This window comes from Clupea harengus, chromosome 14, assembly GCF_900700415.2.
Source record: "Clupea harengus chromosome 14, Ch_v2.0.2, whole genome shotgun sequence".
Classification (NCBI taxonomy): domain Eukaryota; kingdom Metazoa; phylum Chordata; class Actinopteri; order Clupeiformes; family Clupeidae; genus Clupea; species Clupea harengus.
Window position 1 is genome coordinate 19,142,549 of NC_045165.1, and position 24,873 is coordinate 19,167,421.

The 24,873-nt window shown below is 43.0% G+C and overlaps 2 protein-coding genes across 3 annotated transcripts; both read left to right on the forward strand.

Annotated features, from left to right (window-relative positions):
- The first annotated feature begins 18,722 nt into the window (after positions 1-18,722).
- Positions 18,723-21,962, forward strand: LOC105908217. Of its 2 annotated transcripts, none has more exons than XM_042709739.1 (7): positions 18,723-19,298; positions 19,774-19,818; positions 19,969-20,074; positions 20,154-20,348; positions 20,564-20,746; positions 21,146-21,347; positions 21,618-21,962. In XM_042709739.1, the coding sequence occupies exons 3-6, from the start codon at positions 19,978-19,980 to the stop codon at positions 21,322-21,324; spliced, it is 654 nt and encodes a 217-aa protein (XP_042565673.1). In that variant the 5' UTR covers positions 18,723-19,298; positions 19,774-19,818; positions 19,969-19,977; the 3' UTR covers positions 21,325-21,347; positions 21,618-21,962. The 2 variants fall into 2 exon arrangements, with proteins under 2 accessions (XP_042565673.1, XP_042565672.1); XM_042709738.1 differs by having other exon boundaries at positions 18,724-19,298; positions 19,972-20,074.
- LOC122133496 (coiled-coil domain-containing protein 106-like) lies at positions 21,332-21,928 on the forward strand. Its single transcript, XM_042709817.1, is given in 3 exon segments — positions 21,332-21,347; positions 21,620-21,827; positions 21,829-21,928. Coding segments are annotated over 3 exon segments (324 nt in total).
- Positions 21,963-24,873: the final 2,911 nt, after the last annotated feature.

The window sequence follows — 24,873 nt, forward strand, 5'->3', positions numbered from 1 at the left end:
CTGATGGAAACTGTAAGCAGAAATAAATCAATTTTCGAAAAAAGTGCAGCCTTTTTGTGTGTATATTCTACTGGGTGATCTAAATGGGTCTGTGTCAGGTCTTGGTCAGCCTCTTGCGTGTGATTTTGTCTCACTGGAGAGTTCAGGGGTTTTCACACACATGTGATTGTGAAAGGAATCAAAACAAAATGAGGACAGTTCTTGGGAAGCACTTGCGAAATGGCATTCCACAACCTATAAATCAGCATTCGCGAGGAGATATTAATCAAACTAGTGAAGACTGAAGACTGTCAGCAAATGCTGCTTCCACTTCCAAGGACCCGCTAGTTCTTTGGCTCACTGTTCGGAATGCCATCGTTACATTTAATTAATTTCAAGATTCTCAGACATGAAAAATGTAAGTGAAATTAGCAGCTCTGGCTAACCTCCGCCAGAATTTACCACTGTAACAGTTTAACCCTTTTTCTTCAGTCTTGGTGAACAGGCGTAATGATAGGCAGACAGACATGCTCATCTCTTTGATGGTCTGTTACTGTAACATGTTCAATGTGAATGTGTTGACATTCAAGAGGCTAATTACAAAGCACAGGGGAGTCCCAGGTACATTTGTGTTTTTCATCATCTGATTTTGTGATCGATATCTATCTGTTAAGCTAGATAGTTGAAGTACTCTTTTAAAAAAAATCAGCCTATAACTGCTTTAAGAAAAGCAAATGAGAGTGCAGTTGAGGAATAGTCTTTAAGGATCAGCATATCAAAATCCTGTTAAATACCCTCAGACTACAGCCAGTAGGGCATATGGACCACATCTAGCACCGCTGTTCAGAGAAAGTGGAGCACTGTCTTACGCGGCCGTCACTAAAACAAACACCACACTTAGTCGTCAGAAGTGAACATGCTCAGACAGATGTTTTGTTTTGGTGTAGGTGGTTCTAAAGAAAGTCAAATTATTTTGCAACCCCTCTCTTTTGACATTTCAGCACGCTCGAGAGTGAGCCACACTTTCTCTGACACAGTTTACATGCAATCTCATTTAGTGCCGACACTTACATTTCCAGAATAAAAATGACTGGACTTGAGAGCAACACTTTTCCACTCCTATGCTGAAAAGTGAGCATATGATAAATAAAAGTCAGATGAAATGAAATAGATAGTGCACTATTTAGTAACAATAGGCAATCTTGTCCATTCTCGCAGACCAGCTCTTTTTTTTTTGTCATGTTGTGGTTTCTTTATCTTCTCCTTCATGATGTCCTTTTTCGGTGAGACCAGTGAGCTTTTGCAGGGGAAGACATTATCTTTCAAAGCCAAGCGAATCAACAAGACTCCACTTGTCTGAGGTGTGAGGTTAATTGGGAAGTGAATTTGACTAAATGATTAATGCATTTGTCAGCACACTCTTTCTTCTTCCTCCTCTTCTTTTTTTCCCCCCAGAAAAGCACTCTGCTGATTTTGGTCTTTTTCTCCTTTTTTCTTACATGGCTTCAAGTGGACAGTAGATTAAAGAGATACACAGTTCCTCAAATTAGTGAATTGTTTTCTTTCAGCAGAAATTAATTGGGTAATTTCAATGCAAATGTTTGCAAGGATAAAAAAAAAATTGTGCAGCATTTGCCTCATTAAATTCCTGCCTAACTGGGGGAAATTGCTGCAACAGCGCGTCAGCTTCACAATAGCCATTAGGAAATATTAGTGTCCTTTTCTCTCGAAACAGTAAGTATCACTCTCATAAAATTAGGCTTAACATGTTATGGTTGCTTAGCTCTCGCCCTCCTTTTTCCATGTAGGATATGAAGCCTATTGGTCGGTGAAACTCCCACTCAGGCCCAGTATGAGAACACGTGGAAATCACCAGTGGACCCAAGTTGTTGCTCTTCCGGGATTTATAATACACTGTCCCAAATGGTGCAGATTAATTATGAATAAATGATATATGGGTTAAACTTCATCACACCAGGAAAAGCTTCTCTCTGTCAGCATGAAATATATACGCCACTTAAAGCCTTTATTAAGAACATATTTAAAGATGGATTATTGATTCCTATAATGGACAACAGAGAGGGGGTAAAAAACCGATGTGCTCATCAATGTTATCGGTGTGAGTTTAATGGCATACGGTGGTGAAGAAGAGTGAGTTTTAACTAGCAGGGAGTCAGACAGAGGAGACGAGAGAGAAATTAGAGAAGTTGTCATAGCCTCAGACGCTTCAAACTCTTTGGAAAGGTAGCGTACGGTTGACCTACTTTGCTCTCTGCCACCCACCTCCGGTAAGTGTATTTATATTTCCATATCCAGATGACATCAAGCACTGAGACGCTGCATCTTCCCCTTCACACACACACACACACACACACACACACACACACACACACACACACACACACACACACACACACACACACACACACACACACACACACACACACACACACACACACACAAACACACACAGATACAAATACACACACGCACACTGTGATATACACACACACATCCCTCTTCCATGGTGTCCCACTGGGTGGGCGTAAGTGCTGCTCTGTGGCTGCAAAAAAGCAGGTGTTCCTGAACAGAAGCATGCAACTCTCTCTCTCTCTCTCTCTCTCTCTCTCTCTCTCTGAACAGCCTCTCCCTATCTTCTTCTTCTCTTACTCCCTCTTTTCTTCTTTGTCCATTTCTCTCTCTCTCTCCGAGCAGCCACTCTATCTCTCTCTCCCTCTCTCTCTCCGAGCAGCCACTCTATCTCTCTCTCCCTCTCTCTCTCCGAGTAGCCACTCTATCTCTCTCTCTCTGTCTCTCTAAACAGCCTTTCTCTGTCTTCCTCTTCTTTTTGTCCCTCTTTTTTCTTTGACCATTTTTCTTCCCTCTCTCTTTCTCTCTCTCTCCCCCTCTCTCTTTTCATCTCCCCATCTGTTTCTTCCCCTTTCTTTTTCTTTCCGCTTCTCTCTTCTCCTCTCTCTGTTTCTCAGCTATGGTCTCAGTTTGGCCCTTTGACTCTGTTCAGGACTGCCCTCATCTTTACCCACGCACACAGACACAGACACAGACACAGACACACACACAGCCACACACACACACACACAGACACACACACACACAGACACAGACACACACAGACACACACACACACACACACACACAGACACACACACACTGCCGTGGCTGTCCCTCCTGCCTCGCCGTGCTTCTCTCTCAGAGGTATTTGTTTTGATCATACGGTTTGCAAGGATCTTTTTTAGTTTTTTTTTGTTATTCTAGCGTTTGACTTTCTGACTCGTTAACATGTGGCTCTGCTGCACCCAGAGCTGTATGGAGACAGGATGTCATTAAACGTCCATTTTTATTCTTCAACTATCGCAGGCATTGTGGAATGATAATCATGATTATTATTATCTGTTAGAGCTTGAATTGTAAAGGCAGTGTGCTGTGACACCAATCAGTTGTTTCTGCTTTTTTTTTCTTCTTTCCCCTGCCCCGTACTTAATTAAAAGTCCACACCTTCTGTTATGCAAGGTTCAGATCGGACCATCAGCACTGGCTCACTGAAAGGGCAATTCTCGGGGGGGCAAACCTCAACTTGGGTGAAATAGCAAGCTGTTCTGCATCACTATGGTAACACCTGCCATTACAGGTTCCGTCTGGTAGCCAACCCGTCCCAACAGGGGGTAAGAGGACTACCAAAACATTTGTAACTACAAAGTTCCTCATTACCATACTGATGGGAACCATCGGCTCAGGAAATGGAGGGGAAAAAAAAGGAAAACAGAAAAAATGCAATGCCACGCTACCATATTAGGCTCAACTATGTTTTTTTTTTTTTTTAAACTGATAGTTCATGATGAGTCACTGTCATGTTGCAGTGTTTGCACTTTGTCATATTTACATTTATGTATTTATTTATTTATTTACTGATTTGTTTGTTTGATTTTTTAGCAGATATATTTATATATTTGGATACCACCCTGATATTTCTGTTCCTGTATTTCAAATACAGCAAAGATTTGGAGAACATGAAACATGGAGTTTTAAGCTAGATAGATAGCTGTGAATGTTACTTTGAGTTAAATAACACATAGCCTTCCACACAGATATACAAAATTTAGATATGGGGGTAAATTCCCGGCACTTTAAGCCCTTAATTAAAAAAAAAGAAATTACGTGTTACACATCTGTATTCCCCCAGAATGCATTTCACCATCGGCCCCTGATGTATGACAGGTGTGTGTCGTCCAAGCCACCTTCATGGCCAGCGTCTGTTCGCCTCGTCCCGGCGGCTGCTCCTAAAGGTCCCCGGGAGCGTCCCACTGTGGGCGCGCCACCTCCATGCATCATGGGCCACGGTGGCCATCAGTCAGGTGATGGACCGTCCGCTCACACACCTCCGCTGGCTGGGGCCCTCCTGCGGCCTAGACGGCACATGAGGGATTACTGGCACCGCAGGAGCAGAGAGGCCAGAGGATTTCTCAAACCCTCCCCAAAAGCCCCTCACACAGACCCACTCACACACACACACACACACACACACACATACACACACACACACACACACACACACAGACAAAAGGCCCTGCCAAACGACAAATGTGTCACTTTGTGCCGCTGCCACACAGGGGTCCTTTCCAATGACCTTCTTATGCCATCAAAGTTTGCTGGATAGGCTTATAGCATACCTCCCTGTGTGTGTGCGTGTGTGTGTGTGTGTGGTGTGTGTGTGTGTGTGTGTGTGTGTGTGTGTGTGTGTGTGTGTGTGAGAGAGAGTGTGTGTGTGTGTGTGTGCGAGAGAGTGTGTGTGTGTGTGTGTGTGTGTGTGGGTGTGTGTGTGTGAGTGTGTGGCTTTGGAGGAAGTGTGTTAATCACAAGAGACCTACTGTGGAGTAATATATCACGCAAACACACACAGTAAGACCAAAAAGTATATAAAGTATAGGTGTAACTATGGACTGAAGTGCATGTATCATGTAAGTAAAGCCCATGATTATATTTCAAATATGCCTTGAAGGAAAACGCTACGTAGATTTTCAATGGGAATACAAAATAACTTTACTCATTACCGTAACATAGACAACCTGTTTGCATAGCAAGTTCAAAGAACATGTGCATAAGCGAGTTTCCTTTTCTAAAAATAGACAGAGAGATTGATTTAAGTGTTCAACACAGCTGCTATGATATGGAAAATACCAGATTTTTTGAATTCATGTAGTGTAATTGTAATTCAATTTCTAGTGCAATGGAATAGTGAAATTTCAAATTTCAAAATAAGTCAAATCAGTGTCTGGAAAGGACAACATTATTTGGTCATGTGATACATGCAGCTTGCATTGTTTATCATAACATCAGATTACTTAAATAAAACTTTACTGTAAAAGGGTGAAATGGTATTTTGACCTTATTCATGGGTGGATCAGTAGCAGAGGCCATGTGACTGCATCCTGTGCTGGCCCTGTTTTAAACCCCACTGATTGGTGCGCTCTGCCTTTAGGTTTTATTTGCGTCTTGGGAACATAAGGAGGAAAGATGGGCCAGTAATTGGGAAGAAATTTGGTCACATCGAGTCTGACCCCTGAATTAATTAAAACAATTTTATTGCATTCTTGGATTAATTAAAGGCACATTTCATCCGCCGCCCCCCCCCCCCCCCCCCCAAGGTCTATGCGTCTTTCTGTCTCGTCCACCAGCCTTCAGTGTCTGTGCTTCAGGGCGCACGCAGGGGTGGGCATTTAAGTGCCTGGCAGCTTTGCATTGTTCTAGTGATCCGCCAAGCGGGAAAGAGAATAAAACACCGAAAGATGAAGGCAGACAACCCACTATTATACCGTGTGATTTAACAGGAAAAATGCCCCTTTCTGGATGAGCTGAGGAAGTACCATGCTACCATCAGACAGGCCTGTTCTCCCAGGAAGGCCATGATCTTAGGAAGGCTGGAGGAGAGACGGGTGGGGGGATGTTCTGGAGAAGGTTTTAATGTAGTGGTTACTAATGTGGGAGTACGGATCTTACAGCTCACCAAGGCCTTAGGCAATTAAGAGCAGCGCGGAAGCTTAAACGGCAATGGAGATGCTGCAGTGTGCAGACGTATCTGATACAAGGCTGCCGCATCATTCTTTCGGCACAGAGACCTAATCCCCAACTCACCCCCACCCCACCCCACACCCCCCAAAAAATAAGTGCGTTTAATATGTGGGAACGCACTACACAAAACACACTTAAAATTAATTCTTCATGCGGAGTGAAAAAACATATGCACACTGACACACGCCTTTTACCGAAGATCAAAACGGCAGGGGGAAAAGGAGGGCTGTGCTTTCACAGTTATTAAAAGGCACAAACCCTGGTAATTACGAGAGGAATATTCAGCGCGCTGGCTCCTTGTTCGCTTTAATGTTGGCTGATGTGCTGCAGTCAATTTCATTCCCATTATTTGGAGAAAAAAACCCTTTAAAAAAGCACAACTGAAATGCTTGTGCACAGCCCATTAGCATGTTTTATTACTTAAACCACCATGGACTGCGTTAGTGTAACCAATGCAAATCAGGTGCAACTTCAATCAAGCGAAAGTAAGACAAGTTTAGTCCAAAAGATGAAAACTTTTAAAGTCACAGCTCTGTTCTTCGACTTCCATCTCCGGAACGACTCTGAGGAGGAGGAGGCGTGATAAAGATTGGGGGTGGGGGGGGGGGGGGGGGGGTAATTTTGGTCGAATGGTGACATTTTGTCATCTGTTTAATGCATGGGGTGGCTAAGGGGGCACTAATGAGAGGCGTTTTTAGTAATCAATAAATCATGCCTTATTGATTTTCCTGCTTAAGCCCTCTTCTGTTCTCTGAAAGTCACAGGCGCCCCAGGAAGATGCATCCAAGGAAGCCCGTTAGTCCGACAGGATAAACAGCAGCTGCTACTGACCGCAAACTCACAAAGGTCTTTAAGTCACACATCTATACAATACTTATACATCAATGCTAAAGCAACTTGTTTTGTTCTGTATCTGATTTGAAAAGTTGCTATTTTATTGCCACATTGACTTACACTTAAGTAAATTGTGCTCTTCACAGCTGCTGCAGAGTTCAAGTTTAAACGGAATTGAACTTGAAAATGAAAGGAGGTTTGGGAATCTGCGACTCCCTTAAAGATGTAAGATTCATTTTTTAACCTGGGCCCTATTTTCCCATCTTTTTAAGTCCAAATTTTTACTAGTGACAAAAACAAAGGCTTAACTGAGTCCTGCACAGAGAAAGTCACTGGCGGACTGTGTCAGCACTGGACAGCAAACGCCTGAGTGTATGCCTCATCATCATATGCCTAGGGATATTTGTACGAGAACAGAGAGAAGGTAGGTCTAGAAGGTGTGCAGACCAGCCAGGCAATAAAGCCTATGACTGAATTCCACTCTTTATGCGTTTGTTGTTTGTGTGATGATTTCCATATGGTGAGACTGGGCTGGCACCAGTTCAGTAGAAACCAGAAGAAAAGAGAGAGATCCAGTAGTCTTTGTTCTTTAGTCACAAAACGGATCATATAGTTCTATAATGACGGGCTTGTGTTATGCTCCTGGATGTAATATGTGGGCTGGCATGGAGTCTGTGCCACCATGTTGTATAGCAGCTAAAGGAACTGCGTTTCAGTCTGGTATGGGTATCACAGTGAAGGAGAACAGGCCTGGTGTTTGAGGTTGACTTAGTGACATGGTGTTGGTCGTGGGCCACACACACGAATTTCTATGTTGTAATAAGTGAGTTAGATCCAGCTGTTGGTGCAATTCCTTAAAAATCACATTTTGAACTAGAAAATATTTCAAAAATGTCGTATTTATCATAATCTAATTTGGAAGATGTCTTGGATCACAAAATAAGGACCAAATTAAAAGCTTAATGAGGAATGTTGCAATAGTCTCTCAGACAGATTCCCTTCCATCGCTACCACTGCACTGTCTTGGCAGTACACAGATGGCTGAAGTACTACTTGTGGTAGGAGTCATACCACTGACGAATGCTGAGTTGTGCAACTTTAGCTGAAGTGTGGTCTCAGTTCAAGTTTCGCTGGTCTGCAAGTTTTGCTGTTTCAGCATGTACTGTTTGTTTGTCTGTCAGTTGTCAAGATGTACAAATGCCCAAAGCACTTTTTTATGGAACCTATTCAAAATTATTGATCCATGGCATAGATAGAATTTATTGATAGCATTCTATTTTAACAATGTATCCCATGGTTAAATTAGCAACTATCATGCATGCATTCTGAAAGAACCACCCAAGCAACTATTAGGCCCAAATATGTCTGCCACTTGTAATACACATATACTGTAGAATATCAAAATCAAAGTCGAAGCGTTTCTTGTCACATGCACCGTTAAATACAAGTTTAATACAATAAAATTCTTCCTTTGCCATCGACTCTGAATTCCAGAAGCGATCAAATAAAATAAACGAAATAAACAAAATATATGCAACATATTGCACATTGCAATATCTCAAATATTGATGTCTGTGTATGGGCCACAGTATATAACGTTGTTGATACCCGTTAAATAAGGTTCTTAATCCGTGCATATCAGTTTCACATAACACACACACAGGTGTGCGACAAGGCTGGTTTATTAAGACGGTGTGGTCCCGACTGACATCTATGTGTGTGTGTGTGTGTGTGTGTGTGCTGATAGAGTTTCTCTGATGCTATCTTTAGTGAATCTTTCCCTCAGAGAGATAAAGAGTACCAAGGTGCAGCTGACGAGTGGAGGGGTAAGCAGGAAGTGGCCCTACTGCGAGTCGAGGAGTGGTGGCCCTTGTGGTCAAACTCTCATAGAATGAAATCTAAGAAGCGTGTGGAGGGGGAGGGGAGGGGGAAGTTAGAGGAGCACAAAAAACCACGAAACCGGAAAAGAGATAGAGAGCACTGACGCCTGCCTATCAGAGCAAAGAGTAGACGAATGTATGAGGCCTGACCAGGCCTAAACTCAACACTCAACCAAACACAACATAGTGACTTTGAAGAATATTCGTATGTTTATCAGAGAACACCCTTTACCATTATTTATTAAATAGAATCCCATAAATCCTGTGTGTATATATACGTATGTACAGTATATGTATGTGTTTCATGTAAATGTACATGTATATATATATACATGTGCATTTACATGATGTATATATATATACATGTGCATTTACATGATACACATACATATACATATATACTGTATACATGTATACTCTCTCTCTATATATATATATAGAGAGAGAAACATGAATCCATTAGAAATGTGTTTTTCCTGGTGAAGTCTCTGGAGCATAGTAGTAAATACTGTGAAACGTCTTAACTTACTCCAGTGTCTAAACTGAGTTTATGTTATTTGCTACGCCGCAGTATGTAATGTGATGCAAAATGACTGCAAACCAGGCACTTTGTGTCAGACCATCCTTAATGACCTTGTGCATGCAATGAAACAAGGCCACTCAGTGTTTTCAGACAGGGGGTCCTTGTTAAATCAAATAACACTTTCACATTAAGGCCATTTTATGCCAAGACAAACTGCTATTCTTCTCTCATTATAATAAGGGAGAGAGTGTGTGTATTCCGGTGTGTGTGTATGCCGTTGTGTGTGTGTGTGTCGTTTCAGAAGCGGTCTAATTCCACCGTCACACCTGCGTGTGTCGGGGGGTGGCGGCGGGTTTTGGGGGCTCCAGCCGTGCAGCTCTGGGGGCTGCCGCGGTGCTCCTCTCCTCCGGCCGCGGCGGTGGCCCCCTTCCTGTCCTGCAGGGCGCCCCCTCGCGCGGCCCTAATTATCCTCTTAAATTTATATCTGGAACCGCAGGCAGTCTCACGGGATTAGCCACAGTGTGTTCTGCAAATTGGACAGAGGAGACAGAGGGCCTGTGGAGCAGGACTCTGTCTCTGTCTCTGTCTGCCCCTTTGCACCCTTTATCTGCCCATATCTCTTTGTCTGTCTGTCTGTTTCTGGTCTGTGCCTGTATGTCTGTCTGTCTATATCTGGCCTGTGCCTGTCTGTCTGTCTGTCTGTCTGTCTGTTTCTGGCCTGTGCCTGTCTGTCTGTCTGTCTATTTCTGGCCTGTGCCTGTATGTCTGTCTCTCTGTTTCTGGCCTGTGCCTGTATGTCTGTCTCTCTGTTTCTGGCCTGTGCATGTATGTCTGTCTGTTTGTCTTTATCTGTTGGTGTTTTTCTACCAGTCTATAGCCTGTCTATGTCTCTGGTCTGTGTCTATAAAGCAGGCCTCTGCCTCAGTGGACATGCAAATACACTTTCTGTCTCTCTGTCTGCCTATCTATACGCCTGTTTCTGTCTATCTGCCTCACTGTTTCTGTCTATCTGCCTCACTCCATCTGTCTCACTGTTTCTGTCTTTCTGTCCCACTCTATCTGTCTCACTGTTTCTGTCTTTCTGTATATCTGTCCCACTGTATCTGTCTCACTGTATCTGTCTTTCTGCCCCACTGTTTCTGTCTCTTGTCAGTAGCAGTTTGTCTCTCACTGTCTGTCTGTCTGTCTATCTGTACGTCTGTCTGCATGTTGGTCTCTAACCTCTGTCTGTCAGGAGCATCGGAAAGGTATTTGACATTGGTGTGTGTGTGTGTGTGTGTGGGCGGGGGGGGGGGGGGTTAAACAGGGGGCGGTCTGATATGGTGTAGGCTACAATTGCAAGTTTGCAACAGGATTGAAAACAATTTATACTAATTTGGTGCAATCAAAAGTTTATCAAATTGTTCTGCTCAGGAACCATTGATGTGAAAAGAAGCTACAGTTTGACCGTTTTTGTTGGATATGGGATCTTTGGATAAATGTTTACGCACAACCCCGTGAAAGCAGTGATCGGTGTAGCCTAGGTGTTACAGTTGAGCCTAGACTGATGATATATTTTGTTTTATTGTAGTGGGAAGGTTTTTACCATTACAGTGTTTGAATTTGCACTTTTCAAGCATTTGGGGATTAAAAGGACCACAGAAATGCATCGTTTACTACTAGGTTGCGTTTTATGTCATATTTCTTACGTAACTAATACTCAAGTAAGTGAGCTTAGGCTAGTGCTAGTAGTACGTCAATATTAAATGTTAAAAACATGCTACAAACAGTATCTGTAAATTAGTAGTTACAGAACTCTAGGGTGAGAAACCTCATCCCCTATGAGAGACGCGTGCTAGCAACAAATGACAATTTTTAGCACAGCAACACTTTCTTTTATTTAGTAATAAGTATAAGAGACAAATGATCTGTTCACATTGTTTCGCTGGTAAGATGCAATCGGATTTTCTGACTTGCATTTCTCAATAAAATATTAATTTGTTATTCTTCATGCGGTATGGATTTATTTGTTTTGGGAGTGAGTTGGGGAATCCCCCCCCATTTCTGACGTCCCTGCTGCCTGTGTTTGTTTGTCTCTCTGTATGATGGTCTCTAGCGTCTCTCTGTCTCTGGAGTGTGTCTGTGGAGCAGGACTCAGTGGACATCCCTACATGCCTCACTGCGGATCTGCCTCTCTCTTTATGTCTGTGTGTTTGTCCATCCATATTTGTTTTGTCTGTCTGCATTTTTGTCTGTCTGTCTCTCGGTTTACTCTCTGTCTACCTGCCTGAGCTGTTTGTATCTGTCTGTCTGTATTTGGCCTTTGTCTGCCTGTCTCTGTCTGTCTGTATTTGGCCTGTCTCTGCCTGTGTCTGTCTGTCTCTAGCTTTTGGCTAACATATGGGCCACATGCATCAACGGTGCATATGCACTAAAATCCTGCTGAGCTCTTTTCTATGAATCATTTATGTTTATGTTAAATTAATATCTGTGTAAGGGATAGCGGCTGCTGTACGAAAATATTGGACTTGACGGCCACCTCTACTTCACGTAGTGGAGTTCTTTGCCTCCATCTCTTCCCATATTTTTGTATAATGGGACACCTCGAAGGCCTTTGTCCTTCTCATGAAGTGGTTGCCACACATGTATTTAGGCATGCATGTATAATCCACAAAGGAAACATTTGGTTCCGTTTAAAAAGGCGTTACCGAGAGGCATTAACGCTGATGCAAGTAGGCTACATGGTCCGTGTATCAATCAGTCAGTAACATGGGAAGCAGTGACCAGGTTGCCTTCAAACTATATGTTACAGTACAGAGTGAGATATTCAAATGTATTTTGCAGTGCTATCAGGTTTTCACAGTGTAATTGGAGTAATTGACTGTATACTCATATTGAAATAACGGCATCAAGAGAGATAGATCTGTTTCATGATCTATCAAAGCAATACCCAAATTATTTGAGACTCCACAGTCTGCATGATTCATTAATTCTTTAAAGCAGTGAACGGTGGAAATTGCAAATGGAGAAGTGTGTGATCTCGCTAAGAATGCATTGTCAATATATTAATTTCTCCTTTGTTTTATTTAGCATAGGCCTTAGTGCTAATTTAACTTTGAACACAGACGTGACTCACATGGTCGCGGATTATAATAAACCCGCAGGCCGCACAGCAAGAGAATTTCAAGCACATCCATGGGCACACCTTCTGTGTGGAGGTGTACGTGGAAGATGTGCATTCTAATCTGACCAATTTAAAGTGTGTCTCGACTCATATAAGGATAATTGTAGGGGGTGGACGTTCATGTGTACATGATTCCATGCTGATTTGATTCACTTTCAGATTGATGTAGAGAATGTGCGTACTTTGTGTTTGATAACTCTGACGGAAAACCTCATGGGGTTGTGCTTGGTTCTACGGCACATTGTACACAAAGACTGATACATTTGGCCCAATGTGTCTTAACCCTCCGTCAGCCTCTGTCTGTCCACCTGTCTCTCTCTTCTTGTCCTAATCTGCATTGTCCCTCTGTGTCTCTTACTCCCTCAACATTAACTGCCTGATTGCCTCAGTCTGTGTACACACACCTTTCTATTGAAGTGTTTTGCTGTCTGTCTGCTTTTGTCTTGTTGTCTCATCCTTTCTTTCACATTGTTTCCCCATCCATCTCTCTTAGTGACCCCCCCCCCCCCCTCTAGTTCTCATTCAGACACACACTTCACCTTCAAACTTATAAAAAGGAAAAAGTCCAGTTTTGTTTCTCTTCTCATAATGCTATTCTAAAAACTCACAGTGAACTCGAATGAAACTAAAGCGCCAGTGAGGTTGGAGTGGAGGCAATAAATGTTTTTCAAATTAAAGTATTTTGTTTTCATCTAGTTGAGGAGTGAATGCAAGCCTCAATGAATATCAGTTAATAACTCATATTTGGTCGTTTTGGTTGGATACAGACAAGTAGTATGCTCATGATGAAGTTCTTTAACTTTTAATTGGATATGAAAATGAAGTCTACTTTACAGACAAGTAAATGTACAACTGAATAACCCTGTTGCCCATGTATGTTTTGCCAATTAGACTGGGAGAGAGACGAGAGGGGGAAAGGATAAGAGTAACTGGCATATAACAGGCATATAACATTAGCTCTGGTGCCTAATAGCCTATCCGAGGGCAGGGATCTACTGGAGAAGCCTTTTTTTCCGGAAACAAAACTTAGACTTATTTTTTCCCCTGAATAATCCTATTTTAGTTTTGCTGAGGGCGATAAAGGCTAGGAAGAGCTATCAGTATTGTTCCACAGTGGAGGGTCTTAAACCCAGTTTAAGAAGTACTTTTCTATTTTATGGTTCCTTATGTGTCAGGGCATCTAGTCTTCATCACCTAGGAAATAACGGCATGACTAAGAATCCTATCAAAATAATGGCCGCCGTTAAAAACAAATTATTTAATGAATGTATAATCTGTCTATATCTCTCAGTGTAAAATGAGTAGATCAGAAATTTCCGAAAAAAAGAAGTGAAATGTGGTCTTTTTAAGCAACTGATGTATATAGCTTTACTCTGTTCCCAAAGCATCCCAGACTAGCTGCCATTGAACCTATTTTACATGCACATGTGTATTAATTCATGAATTTTGAGATATATTTAAAATATTTCCTTAACCTTACCCTTTGCCTAGCATTCAAAAATCCTTTCCTCCAACTCTGTGAAATGAACTTAATCTGGAAATCACATTAGGCCCCTAATGAACAGCGTGTGCTGAATCAGACAGTGCATCAGACAATAATCAGGTTTGATTTAAGATATTAAAGCAAATTAATCATTGTAAAAATGAAAATGATCTTTGACGTAGTCCCTGCTGTGCAAAGCTCTGTGCGTTCCTCTCTGTGGGTGCCTCCCGTCCCATCTTAGGGTCCTTCTCTGCAGGCCATGTGCCTTTGCTGCTTTTAGACGGTGTGTGCAAAGTTAGCATACCTCGCTAACTTCTACTATACTTATCCAACATAGCAAAACCCAAACCCTTCTTTCATTGTACAGGCCATGGAAAACAATTGGCCGGCAGGGATGCCTGTCACTTTGGGAAGTTTCCTGATCATGTAATGCAGCTGTGCTATGTTGAGCTGCTGAAGACGGTGGCCATGAGAGGACATTTTTGGTTATATCCAGATTGCTAAATTATTCTAAAGAAGTATAACTAACTGTGGATTTAACTATCATTCATTGGCATTCAACAGGCATTCTTGAGTGGGTCAGTTATGATTGATCTTTATACAATGTGGACTATGATGTACACGATATATGTATTTGGTTCAAATAAGCATCGATCAAGAATAACCATTACAAGTGTCAAGAGATAATAGATGTGTGTGTACTTCTATGTGTGCATCCGTGTATGTGTGTGTGTGTGTGTGTGTTCATCTGTGTGTGTGTGTGTATGTGTGTGTGTGTGTATGTTTGTGCATCTCCATGAAAAACACAAACCCGTTAGCTTTTTTGCCCACAAAATATTGAAGAGAGCACATTCTAAAAACAAACGGATAATTCATGCCGTGCACTGAAAATTACTGTTGTGCTTTTCATTTTGTGGACAATAGGCTGAATGTACAAAATAAACTAATTTCACAGACAAAAGTCTACAAAAGTTAAAGCAGCCTTTGCTTTTGTGGAGAGAACACATTCTGCAACCTGTTTACTCACAGAATGTATCAGACCAAAGACCATTTGTTGATATCATACTTTCAGTAGTATAGCTTATGGAAATAATTCAGTTTGTACTTCAGCAAAAAACTGATGTCTACAAAAGTTAAAGCAGCCTTTGTTTTCGTGGATGGAGTTCCTTCTGGAACTTGCTGACTCACGGAATGTGTTGGACCAAAGACCTTCCATGCACGGCATCCTTTCTCTATTATAGCAGAACCGTTATGAAGACCAAATGAACATTGGACGGCACGGAATGATCATAGCGTTACGCGTTGTGTATTTCCTGCCACAAAAGTGTAAATGTTGGCCTAAGATATTTATTACGTGGGCAGAATTACATTTGTCCGTGACATGAGTTTATTTTGTCCACAAAGTGAGTGATGTTTTTGCTTATATGAGTCGAGTTTTTGTCCACAAAATGAAAAGCACTACAGTCAATTCAGTGCACAACATTTTTAAAGTGGTGCAGGGGTAGTGTTCAGTAGTTTAAAAAATATGAAGTGAATATGCAAATGTGAAGTGTTGTTGGCCACACACCAATGGATTATACATGGTGCCACATCTAACACAGCTAATGCTCATTGCACTTGTTTATTCCTGGTCCATGTCGTCTAGACATTTCAGTGAAGAATCTTTCTGTAGATAGGTAAACAAACGCAAATCCAACAAGCCTGTGAATGCAGCTTGGCAGCACACACACATGTATACACACACACGCATACACACATACACACACACACGTGTCCATGCACACACACACACACACACACAAACACAGACTCACTGAGAGAGAGATAGAGAGAGAGAGAGAGGGAGGGACAGAGAAAGAAGGACAGAGGTAGAGAGTGTGTGTGTGTGTGTAAAGGGAGTGGAGAGCGTGGAGTGTAAATAAGCATCCTGCTTTAACTGGCTCTCTGTCCCTTTGTGGTGATTAGCCCAGTCCCAGGGGGCTGGGTGAGTTAGCAGAAGCAAGAGCTCTCTAATGAGCTGCGCTCTCCCCCCCTCCCCCCCATCCCAACCCACAGAAGAGCCAGTGGCTGTGCAGTAGTCCCATGGGGGGGCCGTGCTGCACCTGTTCTCCCCCCCTCCAACACACACCCACCACCACCACTGTAATCAGTGCATTTCTGTACTCCTTGGCCAGTCGTAGCCAAGTGTCCAAAGATCAGGTGTATTCCAGTCTAGTGCTGCCGTTACCACTGTTGACACACACACACACGCACACACACACACATCAAATGCACAAACACACACAAACACACGCACACACACACATACACATACAAATGCACAAACACACACAAACACACACACATACTTCCTCAGAACTACTGTATAAAGATCAGAAGTTCACATACATCTCTCATAAAACGCATTGTCTCACAACTTGTTTGCATTGCATTTTTGCAATTGCATTGTTGTACGCGTCTCAATACTTTGATTAGTCAATGCAAGAATAGTTCTAAATCTTGCCTTGAAATAATGACATCTTTCTGTCAACAATAATGCTTTCACAAAAGGAACACCTGTAACCCCCCCCCCCCCCCCCCCCCATTTAAAAAAGTGTTTCCAGTTAACTGAGGAGCCGTTTGTTTACACAGCGAGAGCCTGTCCGTCACACCTCCAGGATGGCATCTGAGACAGACAGACAAAGAACAAAAGAGGTGTTGTTGGCAGATGGAGGCGGCCGAAGACCAGGAGCCTTGTGTTAGGCAAACAGCCCCGCCGATGCCCTGCTCCCTCTGCGCTGCTTGGGAGAAAGGCGTGTGTCTGTGTTTGTGTTCAAGTGTGTGTGTTCACGTGTGTGCATGTTTACTTGTATATGTGTGTTTGAGTGTGCACGTGTGTGTTTGTGTGTATGAATGTGTGTGTGTGTGTGTGTGTGTGTGTGTGTGTGTGTGTGTGTGTTTGTGTGTATGAATGTGTGTGTGTGTGTGTGTGTGTGTGTGTGTGTGTGTGTGTGTGTGTGTGTGTGTGTGTGTGGATGTGTGTGATTAAGTGTTTAAGTGTGTGTTTGTGTGTCGTCAGCAGGTCTCAGGGGGTCTTGGTGTTGTTGTAGGGATGTGTGTGTGTGTGTGTGTGTGTGTGTGTGTGTGTGTGTGTGTGTGTGTGTGTGCGTGTGTGTGTGTAACACAGCACAGCGCTGCACTAGGCTGGACTCTCCCTCTCACCCTGGTGATTATCTCCTCTGCAGCCTGATGGCGGGTAAACAAAAGGCAGGTGGGTCTCCTGAGCCCTGGGACCACGGATCTCATAACAACCTGGCATGTCCCTGCCTCCCCCCAACATACAAACACACACACTTCATCCTACACACATACGCACAGACACACACACACACACACACAAACAGAAAAATCGCCCCCCCCCCCCCGCCTCACACACACACACACACAAGTATACTCACACACAAACACAAAGACACGACTCACACACTTCACACTGCCTCACCTGAAGGCCTCATGCAACAAGTGCTTCCTTGTAACCTCAGCAGCGCTCAGTGCCATTGCTTCATCCACTTGTGCACAGACCTTGACAATTGTTTCTTCCATCTGGCTCAATCCAATGAAACAGGGTGGCCTGAACGCATTACTACAGAAAACAAAACTGTAAATGGGAAATCTATTCATGAGAATGCACACATAAGGAAATAATCTTGATTTCTTTCACTGAAAACAAAACCTAATTAGTTCCATCCTTTCTAGGTAATCTCATGTACTATGTACATAAACAGTGATACCTTCATTAGGACTGTTTATTGTACGGCTCCTCGGAATTTCTTCGGAAGTTCTTTTGAATTGAATGGGCCATCTCAACGTTTGGGAAAATAAGGCAGTGACCTCTGCCTTTGGCAACAGGTTTTTGTGCTTCTGATTCATATCTTCCATATCATTCCGCAAGTAGTCTGGTTACTTAGCGTAACAGAAATTAATTGTAACTTGAGGTCAGCAAGTTATATGCTACCCAATACTTTAAAGTTTAAACTTGAGGGTAACATTCAATTAAAACTTGATAACTTTCCGTTACTTTTGGATTACCTCAATGCCAAACGTGCAAATGAACACAACAGAAAAGAGACATCAATAAGATGGCTTTTACTTAAGCATATTCTGTAAGTCAACAGCACAATGTTACCTTAGAAAAGAGAATGAGAAAACCAAGTTTTAAGAATTAAACCTGTCCTCTGCTCAGTGTTTTAAAGCCAAATCTGCTTGTCATTATGCAAAATCAGCCTACAGACCTACATTGAAAGTGCACAACACCACAGTTTACAAAGCATAGGCTAATACAAAATAAAATCAGCACAGAATTAGAACATTCACAGTATGTTTAATGAATAAAGTGTCCACTTTCTGAACTGTCAAAGAGAAGACATTCTTAAAGTAAATACTGACAGTAGGCCTACGGGTTCCAAGTTAAAATATAGGGCGGACCTACAGAGTAGTAGGCCTATAGTATAGTAGTATAGTTTAAATATGCTGTTTGTATGTTGTTTAAGTGATAGTCGCGGTAACGGTGCGCATTTAACTTACATGTAGCCAAACTTGCTTTGTTAATAAACAGATGTTACTCACACATCATGCTGGAACTTCAATTAAACTGCCACGAACATATTTCGGTCAGGGGCATGTTTTATCCACACACGATCATCCCAGTTATCACAGTCCCCCCTTTTCATTACGTTAGTAGCCTACTTAGTATGCAAGCAATACTAACAGGTTAGCTAACCAACCTTAACCTTAGCTAACTGGATGTCTGTGTGGACGTTAGCTGTGTTGGTCTTGCCTGTAGATGCTTCATGAAATTTGACGTCGTCCTTGGATAACGACAGTATTTTCACCACGGGTAGCCATAAGGTGCACTGCATGTTCTTCCCACTTTCATCTTTGAGGACAAAACAGTTTCGATATTTCCAGCCAGGGAAAGCATTTTTTTTTTAACTCGAGGTGATCATATGGACTTGTAGTGTTCTCTGTTGTTTTCTCGTGACGTGTTGAAAAGTGCACATGTGGATGATAGTATAATGTTCTGCATTTTAAAATCTATTTGTAATCCTGTTAATAATCCCATTTTTTGCTAAAAGTATCTGTAATCTAATTACGTCTTTTTTTTTTTTTTTTAACTGTACCGGAATACAGTTACCTTTTTTGTATCATAATTAGGCCTACTTAACGCCGTTCCATGTATTCCGTTACTCCCCAAGCCTGGATGCGAGGGAGATGATAGTAGCATATAGAAAAACCTTGAAGATTTTCTGAACTTACTTGATTGGACTCGAAGTAAGACTTGTGATACTTCTTACGAACCCTTGTTTGCTGGTAAGCCAAATGTTTAAACTAAAAACGCTAAAAGAACTCAAAGCAGGAAGGGAATTCTGAGCTAGTCCGTCCGGCTGGTTAGTTCATCGCTAACGAAGCTATCTGTAGCATGGGTGGCATTGGCTATTAGCAATAGTTAGCAGTGTGGATGCTCCAGATATCTTGCAGCACTTATTTAATTACTGTGTAGTATATATTTGTATTTATGGAATGGATATTGAACTTCCATTTGATTAGTTGATTGAAATAGTAAATAAATACTTCGTAGTGAGAGAGAAATGCGTAGCGGATCGAGTAATTTAGTTTACATTATGGAAGTATCGTTACTTCTAACCTTGCTAATTTGTAGCAAGTTTAGTTTTCCTGGTAGTTAACATGCTGCAACGGAGTCCTTACAATTAACAAGTTTGGTCTCACTTATTTTCTATGTATTTATGTGTCTATGATTGTTGTTTGCCTGACTAATATATTTCAGAAAGAATGATGACCCACACACACCCGAGCACGAAGACTTCAACAGGTAGATACGAGTTCTGGTGTGCACCTGTATAGAGATATGAACTTTAAAAATCCTTTGGAAGTATCAAAAACTCCGCGCACATGGGTTCTGTGTTTGAGATGAACATATTGCGCCCCTTTCTTTGATTATTGATTCATTAATTTCTCCCAGAAGAGCCTAATGAAGAACGATATGAGTTATGAAATCTCCATTCCCTTTGAAGACAACAACGGGTACCAGACAAGTTTTTTTAAACAAAGTCAGCAACCATTTGAAGGTAGCGTAGTCTTTCTCTTGTTTTCTATCAATTGTTTGTGGTCTTGTGGTTTGCTACACTGGTCTAATCTTTGCCACAGATCACCCATCCACTGGACAACAGGCCCCATGTGACTCCTACCTACTAATCTCAAACCTCCGCATGCATCTTCAAATCTCTTTGGAGAAGAACTCATGGCTGCAGAAGCGCATAGAGGACCTGGAGGAGGAAAGGGACTTCCTACGATGCCAGTTGGAGCGCTTCAGCAATTTCACCAAGAGCCAGGAATTAAACGGTGCAGACTTGTTCACTTTCATATATATGAATATATTAGTCCTGTCAGTTAAACGCGTTATTAACGGCGTTAACGCAAACCCATTTTAACGCCGGCATTTTTTTAATCGTGAGATTAACGCGAGATTTTTATTTTATTTTTAAAACATTTTTTTTTTCTTTGTCATCCCTCTCCTTCTGTCTCTCTCTCTCTCTCCACCCCCACCCTTCTCTCAGACCGGCAGGCAGAGCCTCCACAGGCAAGCCCCCAGAAGACCCCATCCCGTCGACCCTCAAGTCCGTTCCCAACTCCCATGACCACTCGCTTGTCTGTCTCCCGCCAGCAGGCGAGCCGTAAACGACCGAGCAGTGTCACCCTGAACACTGAACAACAGAGCCAGGTTTGTCAGAAGCTAACAGGTTGTGCCAATAACTTTTTTTTCACCGTTGTAGTTTGCTTCATGGGGAATGGGGCAGAAATTACCCATAGCTATAGTCGCAAAATATTTTTAACCATGATAACTGACCTAACCACCCAAAACGAATTCACTTGTTGATGAGCCAAAGCCATGGTTACTGTTACATCACTGTTACATTGTCATTGGAAGCACAAAATATGCAATACGATTAAAATTGACATACACAGATGTTTGCTTGCATATACATTTTAGATGTTTATTGTATTACTTAAAGTTATTTATTATGTGTGTGCTCAAGTCATTTATACACCTGTGGACATGCATACAGGCATGGTAGTGTATGTTGGCTGAGTAGCTTGAGTAGTATCCCCAGGTCATTTGGATTGGTATCTGTCCTCAGCTGAGGAGGACTATGAGGATGTTGTGGAGGAGTACCTGGAGGAAGGTGGTTACCTAGAAGAGGAGGAGGAGGAGGTGCTATCTTTTGAGGAGGATGGCAAAATGTCTAAGGAGGGGAGATCTGGAGGCCGGGCCACCCCGGGCACGTGCGTCAAGAGGACTCGCTTGTTCCGGATTTAAGAGGGGTATGAATAGGCGGCGAGGTAAGACCATTGAACGTTACATGCTTTGGGAGAGGCTTCATTTACATACATGCCCTGGGAGAGGGTAATTTAAGAAACACCAAGGCATTTCAGAGAGTTCCATGTGTTAACAGGGATTTTTAGTGTTGTGTGTGTGTGTGTATGAAATATATCTGTTGTAAAGATAGTTTTGCATAGTTCAGGCCTATTGATTCCACAGGCTTTCATCAAATCTGTTCTTTTAAGCTCTCAAAAACCCGATGGTAATTTGACAACATCATTTTTTTGCAGAGACCCTGCAAGTGTTCTCATCCGCTACCAAAAGATCTTGGTGACCTACCAGAAGCTGAAAAGCATGTCCAAAGCCTTCCAGGTGCATGGCATCAACCGTAACACAGTAGCTTCCACCACGCCCATTGCGGAGCTCCTGGTGGCTCCCGAGAAGCTGCCTGAGGTGGGCGAGTTCGACCCATCCAAGGAGAAGCTGCTCGATTACGCGCGGTTGCTACAAGGCATTGGACAAGGCTTCGCTGGCCAAAGTGCAGGCCCTGAAGAAGAACAACCTCCTCCTGCCCATCTCCTACCGCTTCAGGAACTCTTAAAAAACGACTCCTCTACCGTTCAGTTAGTAAAGTGGCAGGCAGTTGCAATGGGAGATCGACTTTGGGAGGAACCGGTTCCATTAAGCAAGACTCAAAAAAGGCGGTGCTGTTGATTACAGTGAGTTTTGAGTTCATATTTCTGTTAATAAAGTTTATCTTTATAATATTTTACGTAACTGTCGAGTCAAATTCACATTTTATAGAAGTGCGTATAGATCTGGTTCGGTAAAATGTTTAAGTTTAGTAACACAGAATCATTTAAATTGAAATTGAAATATTTTTATTTGACACCATGAGTGAGTTTTCAGTTCTTATTTCTGTTAATAAAGTTTATCTTTATCATATTTTACGTAACTGTCGAGTCAAATTCACATTTTACAGGAAGTAGGTATAGATCTGGTTCGGTAAAATTTTAAGTTTAGTAACACAGAATAATTTAAATTGAAATGAGATGTACAGAGTGCTATTACTTATGTAACTACACTGTAATAAGGACTGTGTGGTAGCTAATGTGTTAATTGCTGGAGTACACTGTACCGTTGCCCACCTAATATAAAGTAAGTGAGTTTGGTTTAAAACCAGCGCCCTGGTGTCATGGCTCAGGGTTCTGGGTTCTGCTGTGCCGATGGCCCGTGAGGGGCCGCTGTGACTGGTGAGGTCCAGATCTGATCCGACAAAAGGGCACATGTCAGCAGAGAGCTGTCCATCATGGATCAGCATACCCAGACCAGCATGGGGCAGTAATCCATGGATGCTCCCCTGCAGTTTCCCCTACAGCCTTTTGTCACTGTGTGTGTGTGTGTGTGTGAGAGAGAGAGATAGAGACAGGAAGAGAGTGTGTGTGTGTGTATGTATGTGTGTGCATGTGTGTTTGGGTGTGCATTTTGTGTGTGTGTGTGTGTGTGCTTGTGATTGTGTGTCTATTTGTTATTTGTGTGTGTGTGAAAGAGAGAGAGAAAGAGAGGAGAGAATATAACTGTGTGTAAGAGAGAGAGAGACAGAAAGAGAGAGTGTGTGTGTGCTTGTGTGCATTTTGTGTGTGTGTGTGTGTGTGCTTGTGATTGTCTATTTGTTTGTGTGTGTGTATGTGTCTGCCTGCATGTGTGTGCCTGCATGTGTGTGTGTGTGTGTGTGTGTGTGTGTGTGTGTGTGTGTATTTTCGTCCTGCTGTCTCCCTCCGCAGGGGATACTTAGACCACGCCATGTGACCTGGGTAGCCTAGGGAGTGGCCCAGGGAGGCCCTGGCAGGCCACAGGTGAGTCCCTGGCACAATCTGTCCCCCTGCCCAGCAGGGCCAATCAGGCCCAGGGTGCAGGCAGCAACCTGCAGCCAGGGTGGAGCAGGAGGGGAGGGAGGAGGGGGTGGGGGTCCGCACAGACCTCCTGTCCCTTAGAAACCCTCCGAGGATCTGTGTCACCAGCACTTTTAATTACCTCTGTGGTCTTCATTAATTCATGGGTGTCTTTATGCCCTGCAGTCTGGAGAGAGAAAGAGAGAGAGAGAGAGAGAGAGAGAGATGGATGGAGAGAGAGGGATTGAGAAAGGAGAGGGAGAGATGGAGAGAAAGAAAGTGGAAGAAGGGAAGAGAGAGAGAGAAAGAAAGATAGAAAGAGTGAGCAAGAGTTTTCCAAAACAACAGCAGTATCAGCGGTGGTGTTGGTGTGGGTGGCGGTGGCGGTAATAGCAGGTTACTCACTGATCTGTCCCCGGGGACCTCACAGGCTAGCGTGGGCCTGGGCCTCGGTGTAGACAAACATATTGTGCGCTGGACCCAAGGGTCAGCTCGCGGCGGCCACCTGCTCTTTACCCAGCAGACTTCTCTGCAAACGAGTCCCTGCGGTCGCTCGCTCGGTCCGTGGCGTATGGACACAGCCCACCTGTGGCATAGCCTATTATGTCTTCCAAGGGATGGATAAATGCGCTCAATTGATTTGACACGTTTAGAAAGGCCGGGTCAAAATGACCATAATGACACAGGGGATTTGGGGTTATCCCTTAGAGGCCGGTCTGAGCCTTTAGCCTTTTGAAGGGGACTGGTTGAAGGTATTTTGTAGTGTGCACTTCCACTTTTATAGGCTTATTCATAGTTATACATATTAAGAGGATTTCAGATAGCCTTATTCACAGTGGCCTTATTCATTCACCGGACACTTTCATTTAAAGTCATTTCCAGAATGGGTGCCGTGTGCTCTCATGTTAGTGTGTGTGGTTCCCTGGGAATCAAACCTTAGTCACGTCTGCTCATCAAGTTGAGTGACAGGATTATGAAGAACTTAAAGGACTAGATTTGCATTTCCTGAAGGAAGGAAGCAAAAAAAAAATAATAATAATACAATTAAATACAAAGCATAAACATTTAAAGCATACAGGGAAAGACTGACAAAGTAGAAGGAGGGCAAAAAAGGAAGAAAAGAGAGGCGTGTAAAGACTGATAGATTGAAAGAGAAAGATAGACTATGAAAGAGAGTGAGACAGTATGGTGACATGAGGAAATATTTACTCTCCTATTCCCTCCTGTCCTCTACGATGCGTTGGCCATCGTCTGACGAAGGAGGGTTCTGCCTCTCTGCTGCAGTGGTGCTGATAGCAGGTGCTGCTCAGCCCACAGAAGGTATCCTTTGTTGTGGTGATGCTCGTCGGGGCGCTGTGCAGAGAGAGGGCTGTCTCTGGCTGCTCAGCGCCCTGGGAAAGGAAAGGTAATACAGTGGCAGATGTGTACCTCCCCTGCCCTGCCCTTCCCTGCCCTCCCCGCCATGCAGCAGGAACGTTGCCGACTCTACCCACGTCTGTCTTCCGCTTGCACTCGCTCTCTGTTCTCTCTTCTTTTCCATGGCTCCCTCCCTCCCTCTCTCTCTCTCTCTCTCTCTCTCTCTCTCTCTCTCTCTCTCTGCATCTACCCCTTTGTCCCATTTCTTTCTCTATGCCTCTTTCCCTCCCACTCCTCC